The sequence below is a fragment of the Suncus etruscus genome, chromosome 6 (assembly GCF_024139225.1).
Source record: "Suncus etruscus isolate mSunEtr1 chromosome 6, mSunEtr1.pri.cur, whole genome shotgun sequence".
NCBI classification, from domain to species: domain Eukaryota; kingdom Metazoa; phylum Chordata; class Mammalia; order Eulipotyphla; family Soricidae; genus Suncus; species Suncus etruscus.
In genome coordinates, this window is record NC_064853.1 from 45,460,010 (window position 1) to 45,479,805 (window position 19,796).

General features: G+C 42.9%; 1 protein-coding gene and 2 non-coding genes across 3 annotated transcripts in view; all 3 read right to left on the minus strand.

Annotated features, from left to right (window-relative positions):
• Window positions 1-19,796, minus strand: part of KHDRBS1 (KH RNA binding domain containing, signal transduction associated 1) — a 34,618-nt gene that overhangs the window by 9,114 nt on the left and 5,708 nt on the right. The window contains 7 exon segments of the mRNA XM_049775188.1: window positions 257-461; window positions 1,615-1,634; window positions 1,636-1,740; window positions 1,742-1,747; window positions 5,082-5,228; window positions 7,278-7,394; window positions 11,777-11,901. Of these exon segments, the coding sequence (XP_049631145.1) occupies window positions 257-461; window positions 1,615-1,634; window positions 1,636-1,740; window positions 1,742-1,747; window positions 5,082-5,228; window positions 7,278-7,394; window positions 11,777-11,901 (725 nt within the window).
• On the minus strand, window positions 12,679-12,785 carry LOC126012937 (U6 spliceosomal RNA). The gene has a single exon (XR_007497279.1). It is a non-coding gene; the product is annotated as a U6 spliceosomal RNA (small nuclear RNA).
• LOC126012484 (small nucleolar RNA SNORA20) lies at window positions 18,606-18,736 on the minus strand. Its single transcript, XR_007496947.1, has one exon. It is a non-coding gene; the product is annotated as a small nucleolar RNA SNORA20 (small nucleolar RNA).

Consider the following 19,796-nt stretch of genomic DNA (forward strand, 5'->3'; position numbering starts at 1 on the left):
TGCCCCACCCCCATGCTATCTCTCCGGCCCCAGCTCAGTAAAATTCTATATATCAAAGCACAGGTCATTTCTGATTTATTCTATGCATAAGCAGTCAACTATGCCTAAAATGGGGATGGGGAGTCACTTTAAGAGAAGTGGGTACATTTCAAATCTCAGTGGCAATTTTTATCACCAATGTCAAGTGCCAAGTCCCTGTACATCAACTTCCCTAGCATCCTGCCTTAAAATGGCATAATGTTCACAAACTCCTTACATATTCTTCATATGTTTCTGGTGCAGGTGGTGGAGGCAAAGGTATTCTCTGGATGCCTGCTGTCCGTGCTCGAGGTGCAGGGGCACCCCTCACAGTAGGTGGAGGTGGCACTCCTCGAGTCACAGTGGCACCTCTGGTGATGGCTCCTCTCACTGGTGTGCCACGCACCAAAGCCCCCCGAGGTGGTCCGACCCCACGACCCCTGTATAAAAGAAAGATTATTTTATTACTTTTTTGTGGCACTATGGATTGAATCTAGGACCTTACACATATGCAAAATGTTTTACCACAAAGTCATATCTGTTTTCCAAATGTGTTGTTTTGGTTTTTGGGTCACACTCATTTGTGCTCGGGGTCTACTGGTTCTTGGTTTGGGGTCTATTCTGTGGCAGAGCTTAGGAGATCACGCAATGCTAGGAATCAAACCCAGGCCTCCTGCACACCAAACTTCACTGAGCTCACTCTCCAGGACCAACAAAAGCTTATTTTTATTGTTTTGGGACAACTCTCAGCTGTGCTCAAGGGACCAATGGAGTATCTGGAACTGAACCCTGTTTGGCTGTATACACAGCAAATGTCTTGCCTGGTGTCCTATGTTCTCAAGTCCAGGAAAGTTTGTTTATTTTGGGATTTTTAGGTCACACCCAGCAGCACTCAGGGGTTACTCCTGGCTCTGCACTCAGAAGTCGCTCCTGGCAGGCTCAGGGGACCATATGGGATGCCAGGTTTCGAACTGGAGTCCGTCCCATCCTATGTTGGCGGCATACAAGGCAAATGCCTTACCACTGTGCTATCACTCCAGCCCAGGAAAGTTTATTTTAAATAGAGCTATTTATATACAAGTTTTTTCATGCTCAACATCAGTTGAAAATTCAGAACTAAGCCAAAGTTTCAGTGTCCCAAACAGACTACTTTTAAACCATAAAATTATGAATGGGTGAGTAGAGACCCAGACAGGATGACTTGCCTTGCCTTGGGTCTGAAATTTCTCAGTGTGTAGTACCTTGAAGTATCTGAGTACTCCATATAAAGGTCAGACAGTAAAATCCTAATGTTAGACTAAACTGTCTAAATATGTAGCTTAGTTGTAAAGTATCTTCTTCCTTGTGTGAGAGGTCCTTGTTTAATGCCTAGTGAACTTCTCCCACACTTCTACAAACAAGCCTGAACTTTTCAAAAATAAAAAGACCGAAAAGCAACACTCGACTAGTCAAAGTGTCCAAAGATCTAGAATTTTACTCCTGATGCAACATATAAATCCTAAGAGCCCTCCTAAGCTGGAGATAAGAGGATCTCTAAGCAAGAGAAAAACAGCCACTTTTACATCCTATTTCTGGCTGGCTGTTGTTTTTACCCTAGGAACTGGTGGAGGAGGTGGCCGCAGCTCCCCGACCTCTCACTGGCACCCCACGTCCACGAGAGGGCTCTGGCACTCCATTCAAATAGGAGAGCTCTAGAAACTGCTCCTGGCAGATATCATCCATTCATATCCTGTGAATGAAAATAATGAGAAGAAATATAGGGCAACATTATCTCTACCTTCTGCTGAGAAGTCATCTACCCCGCAAGAGCCTAGGGTGAAGAACAGCCAAAATGAAGTCTCAGGTCATTTATTCTGAAATCACATGGTACTCTACCTGTCACATTTGATGGAAAGTCTTAATAGCAGACTCTTGACTATACTCATAAAGTCTTTATTATGTGGTTCCTACTTAGCTCTTCACATCACCTCCATCCTCTCTTCATGTAGTTTTTAAACTTAAATTCAGTCTGTTATATTCTTATACTACCTACATTCTTGCAAATAAGTTTCCATTTTTTAGAATTAACCCACTACCACTAAGCTCTATACACATTACAATTTAAATACTGGAATAGGCATATCTTCTCATTTTATAATTGGACAAACAAATTCACTGGGAGTTTAAAGCAGTCAGCACAAGAATGTACTGGTAAACATAACTCAGAATCATCCAACTCCAAACCTAGGCTCTGACTCACTGATTATCTACTGTGCCACTGTTAGAAAATGTAATCTAAAATATCACCTTCTGAAAATGCTTTCTCTAATTTCCACTTCCTCTTCTTGCCCCAAGGCACCATGTAATTTTTTTCTACCCAAGCACTTACCACATCATTTTGAAATTGTTTCATGGTCTCACTAAATTCTGGGCTCTTCAAGGAGCCATTTTTTTGTAATCTAGTATTTAGGCACCTACCAGATACTTAACAAATGGTGGGGATGAATAAGGAACCTGAGGCTCAGAAAAGTGAAAATAATAACTTGTCCAAGATGATGCAGAATAAAGGTCCCAGTTCAGTGTTCTTCCTACTGTACCAGGAAGTCTCTCTGGGTATAGTTAATGGCTCTAAGGGGAAAAATGAAGGACTCTGGTCTTGGATACAAAAACTGGCCTCACTTTCTTCACAAGAGAGAAGAATTGAGTCAAATGCTATTTGCCAAATCTTTTCACATAATTCTTTTTTTTTTTTTTTGTTTTTTGGGCCACACCTGGTGACTCTCAGAAGTCGCTCCTGGCTTGGAGGACCATATGGGACAGGACGACGGGGGGGTCGAACCACGGTCCCGTCTTAGGCTAGCACTGGCAAGGCAGGACACCTTACCTCTAGTGCCACCGTGCTGGCCCCTCACATGATTCTTAATGAGAGCCAGTCTTAAGTTTTCATATGATTTTCTACATCTCGGTGAATAGAGCTTCAAAATAGAACATTCTGGGGTCTGAGGGATGATATAGTTAAGTAAGGCACATGCCTTGCAAGTGATGCTCCATCCCTGGCATTATATTGTCCCAAAACATGCACCACAGAAGTGATCTGAGCAAAGCCACTTGTGGTCCCAGCAAAGGATCTTTTGTTTTGTTTTTGGGCCACACCCAATGAAGCCCAGGGGTTACTCCTGACCATGTGCTCAGAAATCGATCCTGGCGAGGGGATCAATTAAGAAGCCAGGGATTGAACCGAGGTCTGTCCTGGGTCAGCCTCGTGCAAGGCAAATGCCCTACCCACTTTGCGCCCACTGCTCCGGCCCCGATTATCAACTTTATTATTAACTTTCTCAAGTTAAAGAAACCCAGGGTTCTCTAGCAGGCCTCTTTTAAAATAATTCACTCGTATGGAAGCCCTACAAACCTACCTCTCCCTCTTTTTTAAAATATCTTTATTTAAGCACCATGATTATAAACAAACCTACCGGGGCCGGAGAGATAGCATGGAGGTAAGGCGTTTGCCTTGCATACAGAAGGTGGTGGTTTGAATCTTGGCATCCATATAGTCCCCCATGCCTGCCAGGGGTGATTTCTGAGCACAGAGCCATAAGTAACCCCTGGGCGCTGACAGGTGTGACCCAAAACCCAAAAACAAAACAAAACAAAACAAAACAAATAAACAAACAAACCTACCTTGAGAAATATGCTTCGACTAACAATAAAGAGACAGCTAATTCCTGTCACTAAACAATAAAAAGAAGTCAGAATTTAGAAACCAGATGGCTTAAGATGCTTCAATAAAATGAATTTCCTCAAAGGAAAGTTTTTCAGCTAATTTGCCACCAGGATATTTCAAAATTTCATAGGGATTATGTTCAGAGGCAGAACTTGAGCTTTGAATGTGAGAGGCTTGGAGTTTCACCCTGGCGTTTCAAGCAGAAGCAAAAAATTCCAACGAAGCAAAACAGCTATTCTGACATTTGAGAAAAGTGTGGAGTCCCTAGAGCTTAGCATTATAATATACATGAATTTTTGCCTTTTATAAATCAATTTTTATCAATTATGAAAATTTTTATCAATTCTTATGCTCTATCAGTTCCTACTCTTATTTTAATAAGAAAATTAAGAACTGTATCTTCAGTAATAAAAATATCATATGTACAATTCTAACTGAATATTCCAAAATCCTTCTTAAAGGTCTATATTCATCGAGAGCTAGCATATATTCAACAGCAATATTGTGACAATCACCATATCTTTCTAAAAATAAAAAACCTCACAATTACCTAAAGACTCAATCTCTAGGGGCTGGAGAGAGAGCACAGCGGCGTTTGCCTTGCAGGCAGCTAACACAGGACCTAAGGTGGTTGGTTCTCGGTGTCCCCGTGCTGCACTGCCAGGAGCTATTTCTGAGCAGATAGCCAGGAGTAACCCCTGAGCACTGCCAGGTATGGCCCCAAAAACCAAAAACCAACAAAAAGAATGGATCTCTTGTACCAGGTGTTAATGTGAACTAGATAGATAACCTCATCAGTTCCCTGTCTTTTTAGGAGTCAGTTACATTCTAAAAGGAGCTACACAACAATCTATTAAACAGTCAAACCTTTAACTAGTCTACCTCTTTCAAACCAAATTCCAATAGCAAGTCCTGAATTCATGTCAGACCATAACCAATTAACAGTGAATACTATAAATGTCTTGCTTCCAGATTCTCAAAAATACAAACTCCTTCAGTAAAGAAATTATAATCAGTTTCCATAACTAATCAGGTTCACGTTACTATAAAAATACTTTAGCTCAATATTTCAGACATTCAGCCTTTTTAGTTGGATGCAATGTTAGGGACCCAAGATTCTGGGTCTTACCAACAGGTACTGGTGTACAACTAAAATCATATCAAATAAGGAGGAACGAAAGGTTCACAGGACACAGCTCAAAGAACTGTAAAAACTCTATGTTCAGAAAAATAAATATAAAATCAGAATTTGCTATGTAATTTCAGGTTATACAGAGACCATGACCATGGCGATGAAGCCCTGCCATATAGCACAAGATCCCAGTTCTCTTGTTCCAAAGATACAGAATATAAATTTCCTTACTGGTACTAGAAACTTCTTGACTTCCTCCATAGTATGGGCCATGAGAGCATAAGCCTCACAAGGAGGCCCAAAGACTTCAATGAAGACATGCAGATCCATATTTAAGTGAGCATATTTGGGGTCTCCACCTTTACGCAGCTCTTCCTCCTGTGGAAAAAAAAATTCAGAAAAACTTCACATTGTACGAACTTGGGGAAAAAATTATGCCATTATGGGCCAGAGTGGTTGATAAGCTCTTGCCTTACTAGATTTAATACTCAGCAACCTACATGATCCTCCAAGTCTGCCAGGAGTGACCCCTAAAAATACCCCTGCAAAACTGGATGTGGCCAAAAATGGAGTGGGGAGCACCTTTACTTAAAGGTAAAAAGGACAACAAAATAACCCCAATATCTAAGAGCATTAGTGAAGTAGAAAAGGAAAACAGAGGGTCAGAGTGATAGAACAGAGTTAGGGCATTTGCCATGTATGTGGCGGAGTCAGGATAAACCTTGGTGTCCTATATGGTTCCCTGAGCCAGGAGTGATTTCTGAGTACATAGCCAGGAGTAACCTCTGAGCGTCACTGAGTGTTTCCCCCCTCTGCCAAAAAATGGGAAAACAAAACAAGCTTTGAAAAATGGTCTGGAAAATAGCTACACCTGCATGTCTACTGCTTAAAATTATTTATTTATGTTGGTTGTCTTCAAATTCTAACATACTTTGGGGACCAGAGAGATAATACAAGGATAAGACTTGTATACTGTTGACTCCAGCTCAATCCCTAGCACCGGATATTCCCCTAAAAGCACCACTAGAAATGATCCTGAGCACTAGGTGTAGTCCCAAAGCAGAAAAAACAAAACAATAAAGAATAGAAGAGGGCCCGGAGAGATGGCACAGCGGTGTTTGCCTTGCAAGCAGCCGATCCAGAACCAAAGGTGGTTGGTTCGAATCCTGGTGTCCCATATGGTCCCCCGTGCCTGCCAGGAGCTATTTCTGAGCAAACAGCTAGGAGTAACCCCTGAGCATCGCCGGGTGTGGGCCCCCCCCCAAAAAAAAAACAACAAAAGAATAGAAGAAACTAATTTAATCCCAGTCTTTAGTCAGATAATTACTGTATATTAACCATTTATTCATTGCTTTTAAATTCTAGTGAAAACTTTAATCTCTAGCTTTTGTGTGTTTAGATAGTTTGGGGAGTTTTAGCAGAGAAAAATGTCAAGGCAAGAGAGAGTATCTTTTCTTTATTTTTGGGGGGGGCACACCCGTTTGATGCTCAGCGGTTACTCCTGGCTAAGTGCTCAGAAATTGCCCCTGGCTTGGGGGGACCATATGGGACGCCGGGGATCGAACCACGGTCCTTCCTTGGCTAGCGCTTGCAAGGCAGACACCTTACCTCTAGCGCCACCTCTCCAGCACCAAGAGTATCTTTTCTAGAGAAAAGAAACACTCATGGAAGTCTCATTAGCTAGATAAATATTGCAACACAAATTTTATCTAGTGAGAAATGTGAATGAACAACTAAAGTCTGTGATAGCACAGCAAGTAGGGTTTCTGATCTACATTCCTGGCACCCAGATGGTCCTGAGTCCGACATGAGTGATTTCTGAGTGCAGAGCCAATAGTAACCCCTGAGCAACACTGGGTGTGTCCCCCTCCCCAAAAAAAGTTTGTCAAGGATACCCCAGTTTTTCCGGGAGCTGGAGCGGCCAATACAGGAAGAACCCTGGTTCAAATTCTGGCAGAGCCTTTCAGGAACGACTGAGTGAAGACCAGGAGTAAACCCTGAGTGCCACCGGGTGTGGGCCCCCCCCACAAAAGAGTAAGTTCCCCTTTTCTACTTGAACAGGAAAAAAAAGCTGATCCTAGATGTACTATTAAAACTGTTCTGTTTTGGGGTTAGAGCAAAAGTACAGTAGGTACTCCTTCCAAGTTTTCTTAACTAATTTCTCTAGTGCTGCTAAAGCTGCCATTGCAGTGTCCAATTACTATGCACACTAAAAAAGGAAAATAATCACCAGGACAGATATAGGTGTTTCCAAAGATTGCTAATCAAGTAAACAAATGGGGTCTATACTAGCTTACATTCAAATACAAATTGGAAAAAAATCACTTTCTGTTCACTTCCATAATGCATCTATCCTAAATTCATTATCCTAAATTCAGGTTACTAGAAGGCCTTAGTGTCTTCTTGCCTCACTAAAGTGAGCTGTACCTTGGCCTTGTCTCTCATTGAGCCTTTTCCCAGCACAGAAATCCTCGCACCGGTCTCTTCTTGCAGTCTTTTGATTGTATTCCCTTGTGGCCCAAGGATCTTTCCCACAAAATTGAACTGCAAAAAAAAAAAAAAAAAGTTTTTAAATGAATACTTCATATAAAACATTTCAATGCTTTCTCTCAATGGTGAACAATCCTGCAATCCTGAAGAGTATGATTGTTCTTATTTTTATGAAGAATATACTGAGGCTCTACAAAGTGATTAGTTTAAGATTATATAAAGAGATTGGAGTGGTAATAAAGCAAGTAGGGGTGCTTGTTTTGTACATGGCCAACTGGGTTTAATCAAAATTTGATGCAGAGCCAGGAGTAATCCCTAAGCACCAAGAGTGTGGGTCCCTGTCCCTCAAGTATTATGCACATAGAAACTAGCAGTTTAGAGGTTAAAGCAACAGTATAGGATAAGGCACTTGCCATTCACATGGCTAATCTGGGTTCGATCTCCAGGACCTCATATGGTCCAAGCCACCAGGAATGATCGCTGAGCACAGAGCCAGAGGTAAGTCCTAAGCACCCAAGAGTATGGCTCATAAACAAATAAGTAACAGTTTATAATGGCTTGAAATCTGAAGTCCTGATATAGTTTGGTGCTCCTTCAGAATCCCACAGTAGGACCAGAAGAGATAATGCAGTAGGTGGAGTTCTTGGTCTTGCACATGGCTGACCTAAGTTCTTCAATTTCCCTGTACTGAATACGGTCTCCTTCCTGGGCACTGCCACGAGTGATTTCTGAGCAGAGATAGGAGTAATCCCTGAGCACTGCCCCAAAACAAACAAAATTAAATAATATTACACTGCAACCATCATACTTTTAAACTGCACATCTGGCAGTGCCAAGGATTGAACCAGGGTCAGCAGCATTTAAGAACTTAATCCTGGGTCAGAGAGATAGCACAGCTGTGGGGCATTTGTCTTGCACGCAGCCAATCCAGGACTGATGGTGACTCAAATCCTGACATCCCATATGGTTCCCCGTGCCTGTCAAGAGCGATTTCTGAACACAGACCCAGGAGTAACCCAAGAGCTCCAGAGTGTGACCCAAAAACAAAAAAAAAAAAAACACAAAACAAAAGAAAAACTTAACCCTTGTCTCTCCAGTTCTACATGTTTTTTAAAGAATGAAATACTCTTTATGTTACTATTTGTTACTATTATTATGGTACTATTTATGTCCAGGAGGAACGTGATGCCAGCCTCATGTTAGACTTGTGTTTTACCAGCACTTGAATCATAAACACAGCCCTAAATAAGTAATTTGTTAGCCACACCTAGAGGTGGTTGGGGTTATTCCAACTAGTACTCAGGGGATCCTGACATACCAGGGATGAACCTGAAGGCTCTGGCATGAAAAGCATATGCTTGAACCCTTTAAACACCTCCCTGCTGCCTCCCTGGCTTCACATACTTGTGTTGGTTTCTTTTGTGTATGTTTTTGAGTGGTCCATACCCAACTACGTTTAGGGATATCACCTGGCTATGTGCTTTACAGACCACTTCTGGCAGAGTAGAGTGTGGGGGACCCACAACTGTTGACAGAAATGGAACAAGGGCTAGTCAATAAGGAAAGCACCCTACTGGCTCTATCAGTCTCTTCATAAAAACTTAAAGACACTGATCTCAGAACAGACATGGGGTACCTCCCCAAGACTCCTTCCAGGAGTCTTTACCCTAAGGTAAAGTTATGTAGAAGATGGGTGTGAGGTGACAATGCAGCATATTCTATTTTTTTTATATTCTATTTTTTTAACAAAATGTTTAAGCATTGGGGCCGGAGAGATAGCACAGCGGAGTTTGCCTTGCAAGCAGCCAATCCAGGACCAAAGGTGGTTGGTTCGAATCCCGGTGTCCCATATGGTCCCCCGTGCCTGCCAGGAGCTATTTCTGAGCAGACAGCCAGGAGTATGGCCCAAAAACCAAAAAAAAAAAAAATTTTTTTTAAAGCATCGTAAGTACAATCATGATTATAGTTGGGTTTCTATCATAAACAGAACACTCCCCTTTACCAGTGCAACATTCCCACCACCAATGCCCCCCACCTCCCTCCTTCCCAACCCCTGCCTGTATTCGAGCCAGGTATTCTACTTCTCTCACTCATTAAGATCTTCATGATAGTTGTTAGTGTAGTTATTTCCCTAACTGCACCACTACTCTTTGGGGTGAGCTTCATATTGTGAGCTGGTCCTTCTGGCCCTCATCTCTATCACCTCTGGGCATTATTACAATAATGTCCTTAATTTTTCTTAAAACCCATAGATGAGAGCTGGAGAGATAACATAAAGGTAGAGCATTTGCTTTGCATGCAGAAGGACAGTGGTTCAAATTCCGGCATCCCATATGGTCCCCCGAGCCTGCCAGGAGCAATTTCTGAGCGTGGGGCCAGGAGTAACCCATGAGCACTGCTGGGTGTGACCCTAAAACCAAACCAACCAACCAAACAAACAAAAACACCCATAGATGAGTGAGACTATTCTGTGTCTATCTCCTCTCTCGGATTTCACTCAGCATAATAGATTCCATGTACATCCATGTATAGAAAAATTTCATGGCTTCATCTCTCCTGATGGCTCCATAATATTCCATTATGTATGTATATGTACCACCATTTCTTTAGCCATTCATCTGTTGAAGGGCATCTTGATTGTTTCCAGACTCTAGATATTGTAAACAGCGCTGCAATGAATATACGTGTAAGAGATTTTTGAATTATATTTTTGTGTTCATAGGGTATATCCCTAGAAGTGGTATAGATGGATCATACAGGAGCTAGTATCTTCTAGGTTTTTTTTGTTTGTTTGTTTTTGGGTCACACACGGCAGCACTCAAGGGTTACTCCAGGCTCTATACTCAGAAATCACTCCTGGCAGGCTAGGGGAACCATATGGAATACAGTGATTCGAACCACCCTCCTGCATGCAAGGTGCCCTACCTCCATGCTATCTCTCCAGCCCCAGTATGGAACCATATGGAATACAGTGATTCGAACCACCCTCCTGCATGCAAGGTGCCCTACCTCCATGCTATCTCTCCAGCCCCAGTATCATCTAGTTCTAGTTTTGTTTTGTTTTGTTTTGAAATCAGAAATCACTCCTGGCAGGCTCGGGGACCACATGGGATGCCAGAATTGGAACCACCATCCTTCTGCATGCGAGGCAAATGCCTTACCTCCATGCTATGTCTCCGGCCCCAGTATCTTCTAGTTTTGATGAACACTTAAAGTCATTGTTTTTCTTTATATTTGAAACGTAAACAAACATCAGATTAAAAACATTATTTGATTAAAAGATATACTTAAAATTTTCTTTTGGGGCCGGTGAGATGGCGCTAGAGGTAAGGTGTCTGCCTTGCAAGCGCTAGCCAAGGAAGGACCACGGTTCGATCCCCCGGCGTCCCATATGGTCCCCCCCAATTTTTGAGTGCTTAGCCAGGAGTAACCCCTGAGCAAACGGGTGTGGCCCAAAAACAAAACAAAAAAAAATATGTTTTTTTCTTTTAAATTTCTGGGTTACACTCAGTGTTGCTCAGAGGTTTACTCTTGACTCTGCACTCTGAAATTATTCCTTGAAGTCCTTGGGACCATAAGGAATTGTCAGGGATCAAATTTGGGTCAAATGTGTGCAAGGCAAGTGGCCAACCTGCTGTACAACACTCCAATTCCCAAAGATTTTTTTTTGGGGGGTGGGTACAGTGAGGTTTGAGCCACACCTAGCGGTGCTCAGGGATTATTCCTGGCTCTGTGCTCAGAAATCCGACTATATGAGATGCCGGAGATCGAATCCGGCTCAACCCAGGTAGGAATGTGCAAGGCAAATGCCCTACCACTGTGCTATCACTCTGGTCCCAAAAGAATTATTTTTTATGGGCCGGAGCGACAGCACAGTGATAGGGTGCTTGCCTTGCATGTGGCCAACACAAGATGGACCCAGGTTTGTATCCCGGGATCCCATATGGTCCCCAGAGCCTGTCAGGAGCGATTTCTGAGCACAGAGCCAGGAGTAACTCCTGAGCGCTGCCAGGTGTGACCCAAAAACCAAAAACCAAGAAAAAAATAAAAGAATTATTTGTTATAATTAAGTAGTATTTCCTTCCTGGATATATAGCTATGCTAGTAAGTCATGAACTTTGACTTTTTGTTTTTGTATTAGGGTCATACCTGGTGGTGCCTTTTTTGTCTTAGGGACCACAGACCCAGCAATGCTTAAGGCTTATCTCTGGCAGGGACAAGGAACCAAAAGGGTGCTAGCAATCAAATTTGGATTGTACAGGGTGCAACTGCCCTACTCACTGTACCTTATCTCTGACCCAGAGAGCATCAAGAGCTGCAGAGATGGTCAAAGATGGAAGGGGCTACTGGTTTGATACTTGGATCGTCACCAAGTGCGGAACTTATACAGTACTCGAATATACTGTTGGATATGGGTCCTCCCATCCCTCGCTTACCTTGGGATACTGCTTGACAGGTATCAGTACCCGCTCCTTCAGCTTCATGTTCTTGTGGGAAAACAAATCTAAATAATTCTCCTCGTCATCCTTTTTTGAATCTCCTTTCTGAATCTTCTCAATTTCTGATCAGGACAAAGAGAATGCAGTTAAACTTTGATCTGGTAAATAGGTTAAAATTCAAATCTGTGGGGCCTGGAGAGAGCACAGTGGTGTTTGCCTTGCAAGCAGCCAATCCAGGACCAAAGGTGGTTGGTTCGAATCCCGGTGTCCCATATGGTTCCCCGTGCCTGCCAGGAGCTATTTCTGAGCAGACAGCCAGGAGTAACCCCTGAGCACTGCCAGGTGTGGCCCAAAAACCAAAAACCAAAAAAAAAAAAAAAAAAATCAAATCTGTGGGGAAGGAGCTACAGCGGGTGGCTAGGGAACATTTGCCTTACATGCAGATGAGCCAGGATCAATTCCTGTCCTGCCAGGAGTGATTTATTTATTTATTTTTTTTTTTGGTTTTTGGTTTTTTGGGCCACCCCCGTGACACTCAGGGGTTACTCCAGGCCATGTGCTCAGATATCACTACTGGCTTGGGGGACCATATGGGATGCTAGGGGATCAAACTAAGGTCTGTCCTAGATCAGCCACGTGCAAGGCAAAATCCTACTGCTGGCACCACCACACTAGCCTCCAGGAGTGATTTGTGATTTCAGTGCCAGAACTACTGCTTCAGTGCCATCAGGTATGGCCTCAAAACAACAAAGAACCTCAAATTAGAATAATAAAGGCAGTGCAACAGGAAACTGGATAGTTCAGATGAGCATGCAAATTTCAGACTGAAAGGACCAGTAAAGTGAAATTAATTAATGGGGGCGAAAAGATAGCACGGAGGTAGGACTTTTTTTTTTTTTTTAAATATGGAACGCTTCACGAATTTGCGTGTCATCCTTGCTCAGGGGCCATGCTAATCTTCTCTGTATCGTTCCAATTTTAGTATATGTGCTGCCGAAGCGAGCACAGGAGGTAGGACTTTTGTCTTGCATGCAGAAGGACAGTGGTTCGAATCCCAGCATCCCATATGGTCCCCTGAGCCTGCCAGGAGTGATTTCTGAGCATAGAGCCAGAAATACCTCCTGAGTGCTGCCGGGTGTGATCCAAAAACGAACAAACAAACAAAAAGAAACCCAAAGTTAGGGGCTGGAGTGATAGCACAGTGCTTCTGCCTTGGATGCAACCAGGCTTGATTTCTAGCATCCATATGGTCCCCTAGCCTGCCAGGAGCAATTTTTGAACATGCCAGGAGTAACTGGTGTGGCCCAAAAACAAAAACAAAAAGAAAAAAAGAAAGAAACTCAAAGTCAGCTTCTAATTAAGAATTTGCTCTCCAGGGCCGGAAAGAATTTGCCTTGCATGCAGAAAGACGGTTTTGCGAATCCCAACATCCCATATGGTCCCCAGAGCGATTTCTGAGCGTAAGTTAGGAGTAACCCCTGAGCACTGTAGCAGGCAGGGCATTTATCTTCCACATGGCCCACTTAGGTTCAATGTCTAGCATCCTATATAGTTCCCTGAGCACAGCCAGGAGTTATTTCTGAGTGCAGAGCAAAGAGTAAACCCCTAACATATCTGGGTATGCCCCCAAAAACCAATCAAACAACAACAAAAGAAACAAACAAAAATACTGCCCACAAGTCCCCCAAAAAGCCTGCATCAAGAATAGAACTATTGGGCCGGGCGGTGGCGCTGGAGGTAAGGTGCCTGCCTTGCCTGCGCTAGCCTAGGACGGACCGAGGTTCGATCCCCCGGCGTCCCATATGGTCCCCCAAGAAGCCAGGAGTAACCCCTGAGCGTCACAGGGTGTGGCCCAAAAACCAAAAAAAAAAAAAAAAAAAGAATAGAACTATTGGGGTCGGCAAGGTGGTGCTAGAGTTAAGGTGTCTGCCTTGCAAGTGCTAGCCAAGGAAAGATCGCGACTGGGATTCGATCCCCCGGCATCCCATATGGTCCCCCCAAGCCAGGGGCAATTTCTGAGTGCTTAGCCAGGAGTAACCCCTGAGCATCAAACGGGTATGGCCCAAAAAAAAAAAAAAAAAAAAAAAAAAAGAACTATTTAAATATATAGTCAACTCTTAGTGAAAAGGCTGGAAAGAGTTCACTGTGCTGAGCACAAGCTTTGTACAGAGACAGAACTCTGGCACAATTTTTTTTTTAACACAGCCCAAAACAAACAAAAAATATCTTGATGAGATAGGAATAATTTAGGACAGAGATAGGTAAAACAGAGTAGGGTGGTTGCTTGACCATGGCTGTTTTATCTCCAGCACAGTATATGGTTCCCCAAGCACCTGAGTTCACAGCACAGAGTGAAGAGGAGTCAGTCTGAACCCAGTGGGTATGGCCCCAAAACAAGAAAAACAAAAATTCACTAATTTGGGGGCTACAACCATGGCTCAGTAGTATACCTTAAATATAAAAAGTCTGACTTCAATATCGAGCACCATCAGGATGAACCCCTAAGCAGAGACTTAAAGAGTAGCTCCGGAATACCGTTGGGTGTGGCTCCAATACAAAACTTAAGAGTCAATCAGATGGGGGCAATGAGCAGATAGATAATGGTCCACTGACAATTGCCAATAAAGACTCCATTTAAAAGAAAAAGAAAGAAAGGGGGTCAGAGAGATAGCATGGAGGTAGGGTGTTTGCCTTGCATGCAGAAAGATCATGATTCAAATCCCAGCAACTCATATGGTCCCCAGAGCCTGCCTGCCAGAAGTGATTTCTGAGCGTAGAGCCAGGAGGAAGCCCTGAGTGCTACCGGGTGTGGTCCAAAAACCAAAAAAAAAAAAAAAAAAGACTCCATTTAAAAATTCATTAGGGGCCAGAGAGTAGTGGTAGGGTGTTTGCCTTGCATGTGGCAGACCTGGGAGAGACCTAGTTTGATTCTCGAATCCCATTTGGTCCCCCAGCCTGCCAAGGGTGATATTTGAGTGCAGAGCCAGGAGTAAGCCCTGAGTGCTGCTGCTGGGGGTGGTCCAACAACCAATCATCTTAAAAATCATTAAACAGGGCGCGGAGAGATAGCACAGGCGTTTGCCTTGCAAGCAGCCGATCCAGAACCAAAGGTGGTTGGTTCGAATTCCGGTGTCCCATATGGTCCCCCGTGCCTGCCAGGAGCTATTTCTGAGCAGACAGCCAGGAGTAACCCCTGAGCACCGCCGGGTGTGACCCAAAAAACCAAAAAAAAAAAAAAAAAAATCATTAAACAATCTAAATAACAATATTCTTACACAGTGTGCCCACATTGCATTTCTATTTTCCATGTTAAGGAAGGGGTCTCAAACTTCAGTATACATTAGAATCAACTGTAGTTAATAAGGTACATAATTGAGCCCCAATCCTACATCTGGGATTAGTTAGGAATTTGCATTTCTCATAAAATACCAGGTGAATCTGATACTGCTGGTATAGGAAGTTTTCTAAAAACCTTCTGATTTAAATACACATATTCTGTACGCTTTGGGGGTAGGAGCGATAGCACAGAGGTAGGGTGTTTGCTTTGGCATGTGGCCAACATAGGACGCACCCCAGTTTGATTCCTGACATCCCATATTGTTCCCCGAGCCTGCCAAGAGCGATTTCTGAGCGCAGAGCCAGAAGTGACCCCTGAGCGCTGCCGGGTATGACCCCAAATCCAAGGGGAAAAAAAAATACAACTTTGGCTGAGAGTGATAGCACAGCAGGTAGGGCACTTGTTTAGCCATGTGGCCAAATCACGTTCAATACCAGGCACCAAATGGTACCCTGAGCATGACAGGAGTGATCCCTGAGCAGAGTCAGGAGTAAAAACAAACAGAAACCCCCCAAAACAAGCAAACAAAAAGCCACCACACAACTCTTTAAGTCTAATTCTAAAGCAAATAGATTAAAAACAATTAGGTTCATAAAACTTCCTAACTGAATTCTTTTTTTTTTTTTTTTGGTTTTTGGTTTTTGGGCCACACCCGGCATTGCTCAGGGGTTACTCCTGGCTATCTGCTCAGAAATAGCTCCTGGCAGGCACGGGGGACCATATGGGACACCGGAATTCAAACCAACCACCTTTGGTCCTGGATTGGCTGCTTGCAAGGCAAACTCTGCTGTGCTATATCTCCACCTAACTGAATTCTTAAAAGCATAACTAAAGATGTCATAGAATATAGTAAACCTATGAGAGCACATATTTTGGTCTTACGACTGTTAATCATACTGAAAATATTCTTAACCCCCCCTTCCTAGAAAAAAAAATTTGTTTTAAAAGTTAGGGGCTGGAGAGATAGCATGAAGGTAAGGTGTTTGCCTTGCATGCAGAAGGATGGTGGTTCGAATCCCAGCATCCCAATATGGTCCCCCGAGCCTGCCAGGAGCAATTTCAGAGCATAGTGCCAGGAGCAACTCCTGAGTGCTGCTGGATGTGACCCAACTTCAATCCCCAGCATCCCATATGGTGCCCAGAACTTCACCACCAAGAGTGATCTCTAAGCATAGAGCTACAATTTAAGCCTTAATCACTGCTTAAAACCAAATATATATATATATATATATATATATATATATTTGGTTTTGGGGTCACAAAAATGCTATCGCTCCAGCCCCCAAATCTCATACTTTTTATTACTGCTTCTCAATGAGGGATGAGGGAGCACTAAAGCAAGAACTGAAAAGTTTGAAGTACAGCTTATTTTCAATTTATATTGTCATATAGTTAAAAGCAATGAAATGGTTCTGCAGTTCCTCAGATGTTCAGTTGTGTCAGCAGGTATTCAAAGCAGGTCATTCAATTAGGCAAACTTAACTAATCTTGTGGCATTTATTTTACAATAATATCCCATTTATTTTACAATAATATCCAAATCTTTCATTGTTAGATCTTTTCACAACCTGACTTTATTATCCAAAAAATGGTTATTACATATATATCTCAGAGGAAAGAGTTTCAGTTGCTGTGGTGTCAAGTAATGAACCCAGGCCCCATACAAGGAAAGCATCATATTGCTGAGTTACAATTTCTGAGCGCTTAGCCAGGAATAACCCCTGAGCATCAAACAGGTGTGGCCCGAAAAACCAAAAAAGTTAAAAAAAAAAAAAAAAAAGGGCCCGGAGAGATAGCACAGCGGCATTTGCCTTGCAAGCAGCCGATCCAGGACCAAAGGTGGTTGGTTCGAATTCCGGTGTCCCGTATGGTCCCCCGTGCCTGCCAGGAGCTATTTCTGAGCAGACAGCCAGGAGTAACCCCTGAGCATTGCTGGGTGTGGCCTAAAAACCAAAAAAAAAAAAAAAAAAGTATCCAGTCAACTGGTGAAATAAATTGACTAGTTTGTGAAAAAGGTGCACCATTTTATGAAAGAGCCACTAACAGTACAAATTTACTTGGCCTTATTCCTAGGAATGGGTATTAAATTTTAAGAAATCAGAATTGTTAAAATGTCAAATGAAATGTCAAACTATTATCCAAAGTGTGTTGTACCAATTCACACTTCTATCAGCAATATTTACTTTCCCCCCAAAATTTCTTTTTAAGCCTTAAGTCTTGTTCAAATTAATTTTTCCTCAATGTAGGACTGGAGTGATAGCATAGTGTTAAGGCATTTATTTGCCTTGCACGCGGCTGACCCAGGATTGACCTGGGCTCAATCCCTGGCATCTTATATGGTCCCCCAACCCTGCCAGGAGCTATTTCTGAGTGCAGAGCCAGGAGTAAACCCTGAGCACCAGGTATGGCCCAAAAAAAAATTTTTTTTTTCCTCAATGTAGGCTTTCATTATTTTTCTATTCCCCAAAATTATTTATCTTAACCTCCATCTAACCTTTTAATTACTTTTTTTTTCTTTTGACTACACTCAGCTGTCCACCTCTACACTCTAAAATCTACACTCAAGAATCACTCTGGGGGCCATAGCGATAGCACAGTGGATAGGGTGTTTGTCTTGTACGAAGCTGTCATGGTTCAATTCCCGAAATTCCATATAGTCCCTCAAGCCTGCCAGGAGTGATTTCTAAGTGCAGAGTCAGGAGTGCTCTGAGAGCAGCAGCTGGGTATGGCTCAAACACCAAACAAACAAACAAACAAACAAAAAATCACTCCTGGCAGACTTGGGGATCATGAGATGCTGGGGATCAAATCCAGATAGACTGCCCAAGGTGAATGAATGCCCTACACACTGTGCTATTGCTCTGCTCGCATGACTTTATTTCCAACATGTCAAATAGACAAAATAATTTGTATGATCTCAAGAGGAGGTAATAAAGCAATTAGGAAGCTTGTCTTGCATGTAGTTAACCCAGGTTTTATCTCTGGCACCACTTATGGCCTCCAGTGCCCCCAAAGCTGGGAGTAAGCACACTGAGCAAAGTGGTGTGGCCCAAAAAACAAAACAAAAACAAGCTCAAACAGACCTGTTGTATTAGATCCAACTGGTGGAACTTAGGGGCTGTTCCCATCTCAGTACTCTGGGGACCATGTAATGCTGGGGACCTAATAAGGATCTTCTGCACACATTTCTGCACATCTATTTCTCCAACCCCTTTAATACTTTTAAAAAGAGTGTTTATGGGGGCCAGAGAGATAGTACAAGGGTAGGGCATTTGCCAATCCAGAAGGGATGGTAGTTCTATTCCCAGCATCCCATATGGTCCCCCCACATCTGCCAGGGGCGATTTCTAAGTGAAGAGCCAGGAGTAACCAACCCCTGAGCACCACCGGGTCTGACTCAAAAATAAATAAACAAATAAATAAAAGGAGTGTTTATGGAAGTTGAATTTGTAAGTATATTTTAAGTGTCTTGAATTTTTGTGTTCTCCAGGATGTGGAGCCCATGCAGAGGGGATGAAAAGGTTACTTCACCCCCGTATACAAAGGCCCCATGTCACTCTATCCCATGTGTAAAAACTGCTCAGATCATTGCAAGACTAGAGCAGTAAACCACTGGGAAGGGATTGTTAATATATGTAAAATGTTTACTGTTCCCGGGTCGGAAAGACAGCATGGAGGTAGGGAATTTGCCTTTCATGCAGAAGGTCGATGGTTTGAATCCCGGAATCCCCATATGGTCCCCTGAGCCTGCCAGGAGTGATTTCTGAGCATAGTGGCAGGAGTAACCCCTGAGGGATGCTGGGTGTGACCCCCCAAAATAAACAAAACCAAAAAATGTTTACTGTTCCTGACTCATTTATAATAATTTTTTTAAAATTTCAATAAGAAAAATTAAAAAAGTAAAAATATTCTGAGAGGGCCCGGAGAGATAGCACAGCAGCGTTTGCCTTGAAAGCAGCCAATCCAGAACCAAAGGTGGTTGGTTCAAATCCCGGTGTCCCCTATGGTCCCCCGTGCCTGCCAGGAGCTATTTCTGAGCAGACAGCCAGGAGTAACCCCTGAGCACCGCCAGGTGTGGCCCAAAAACCAAAAAAAAAAAAAAAAAAAAAAAAAAAAAAATTCTGAGAGATAATAATAAAAAATCTGCAAAGCCAGAGAGATAGTTTAGTGGGTAAGGCACTTGCTTTGCACGCTGCCAATGAGAATTCAATTCTTGGCAAATAGTTAGTTACCTGAGCTCCTCCAATAATGATCTCTTAGCAGAATCAAGAGTCAGCCCTGAGCACCTCTAGGTGTGGCCAAAAAAAAAAAAAACACAAAACAAATTTGAGGGGACTGGACACTAGTATAGTACCTAGGGTACTTGTCTTGCACTTACCTATGATGCCTGGCACTATATACTCCTGCCAGCACACTAAAAGTGAGCCCTGAGTAGAGCCAGTGGACCCTCAGCACAGCTGGGTGTGGCCCCCAAACAAAACAAAAGCGACGATGAAAAGAAATAAAATAAGCACAGATACCTGAAGGCATCAACTAAGGTTCTAGGCAGTGGTCCTCAAACTATGGCCCGCGGGCCACATACTGTATTTGTATCTGTTTTGTTTCTTCATTGCAAAATAAGATATATGCAGTGTGCATAAGAATTCATTCATAAATTTTGTTTTTACTATAGTCAGACCC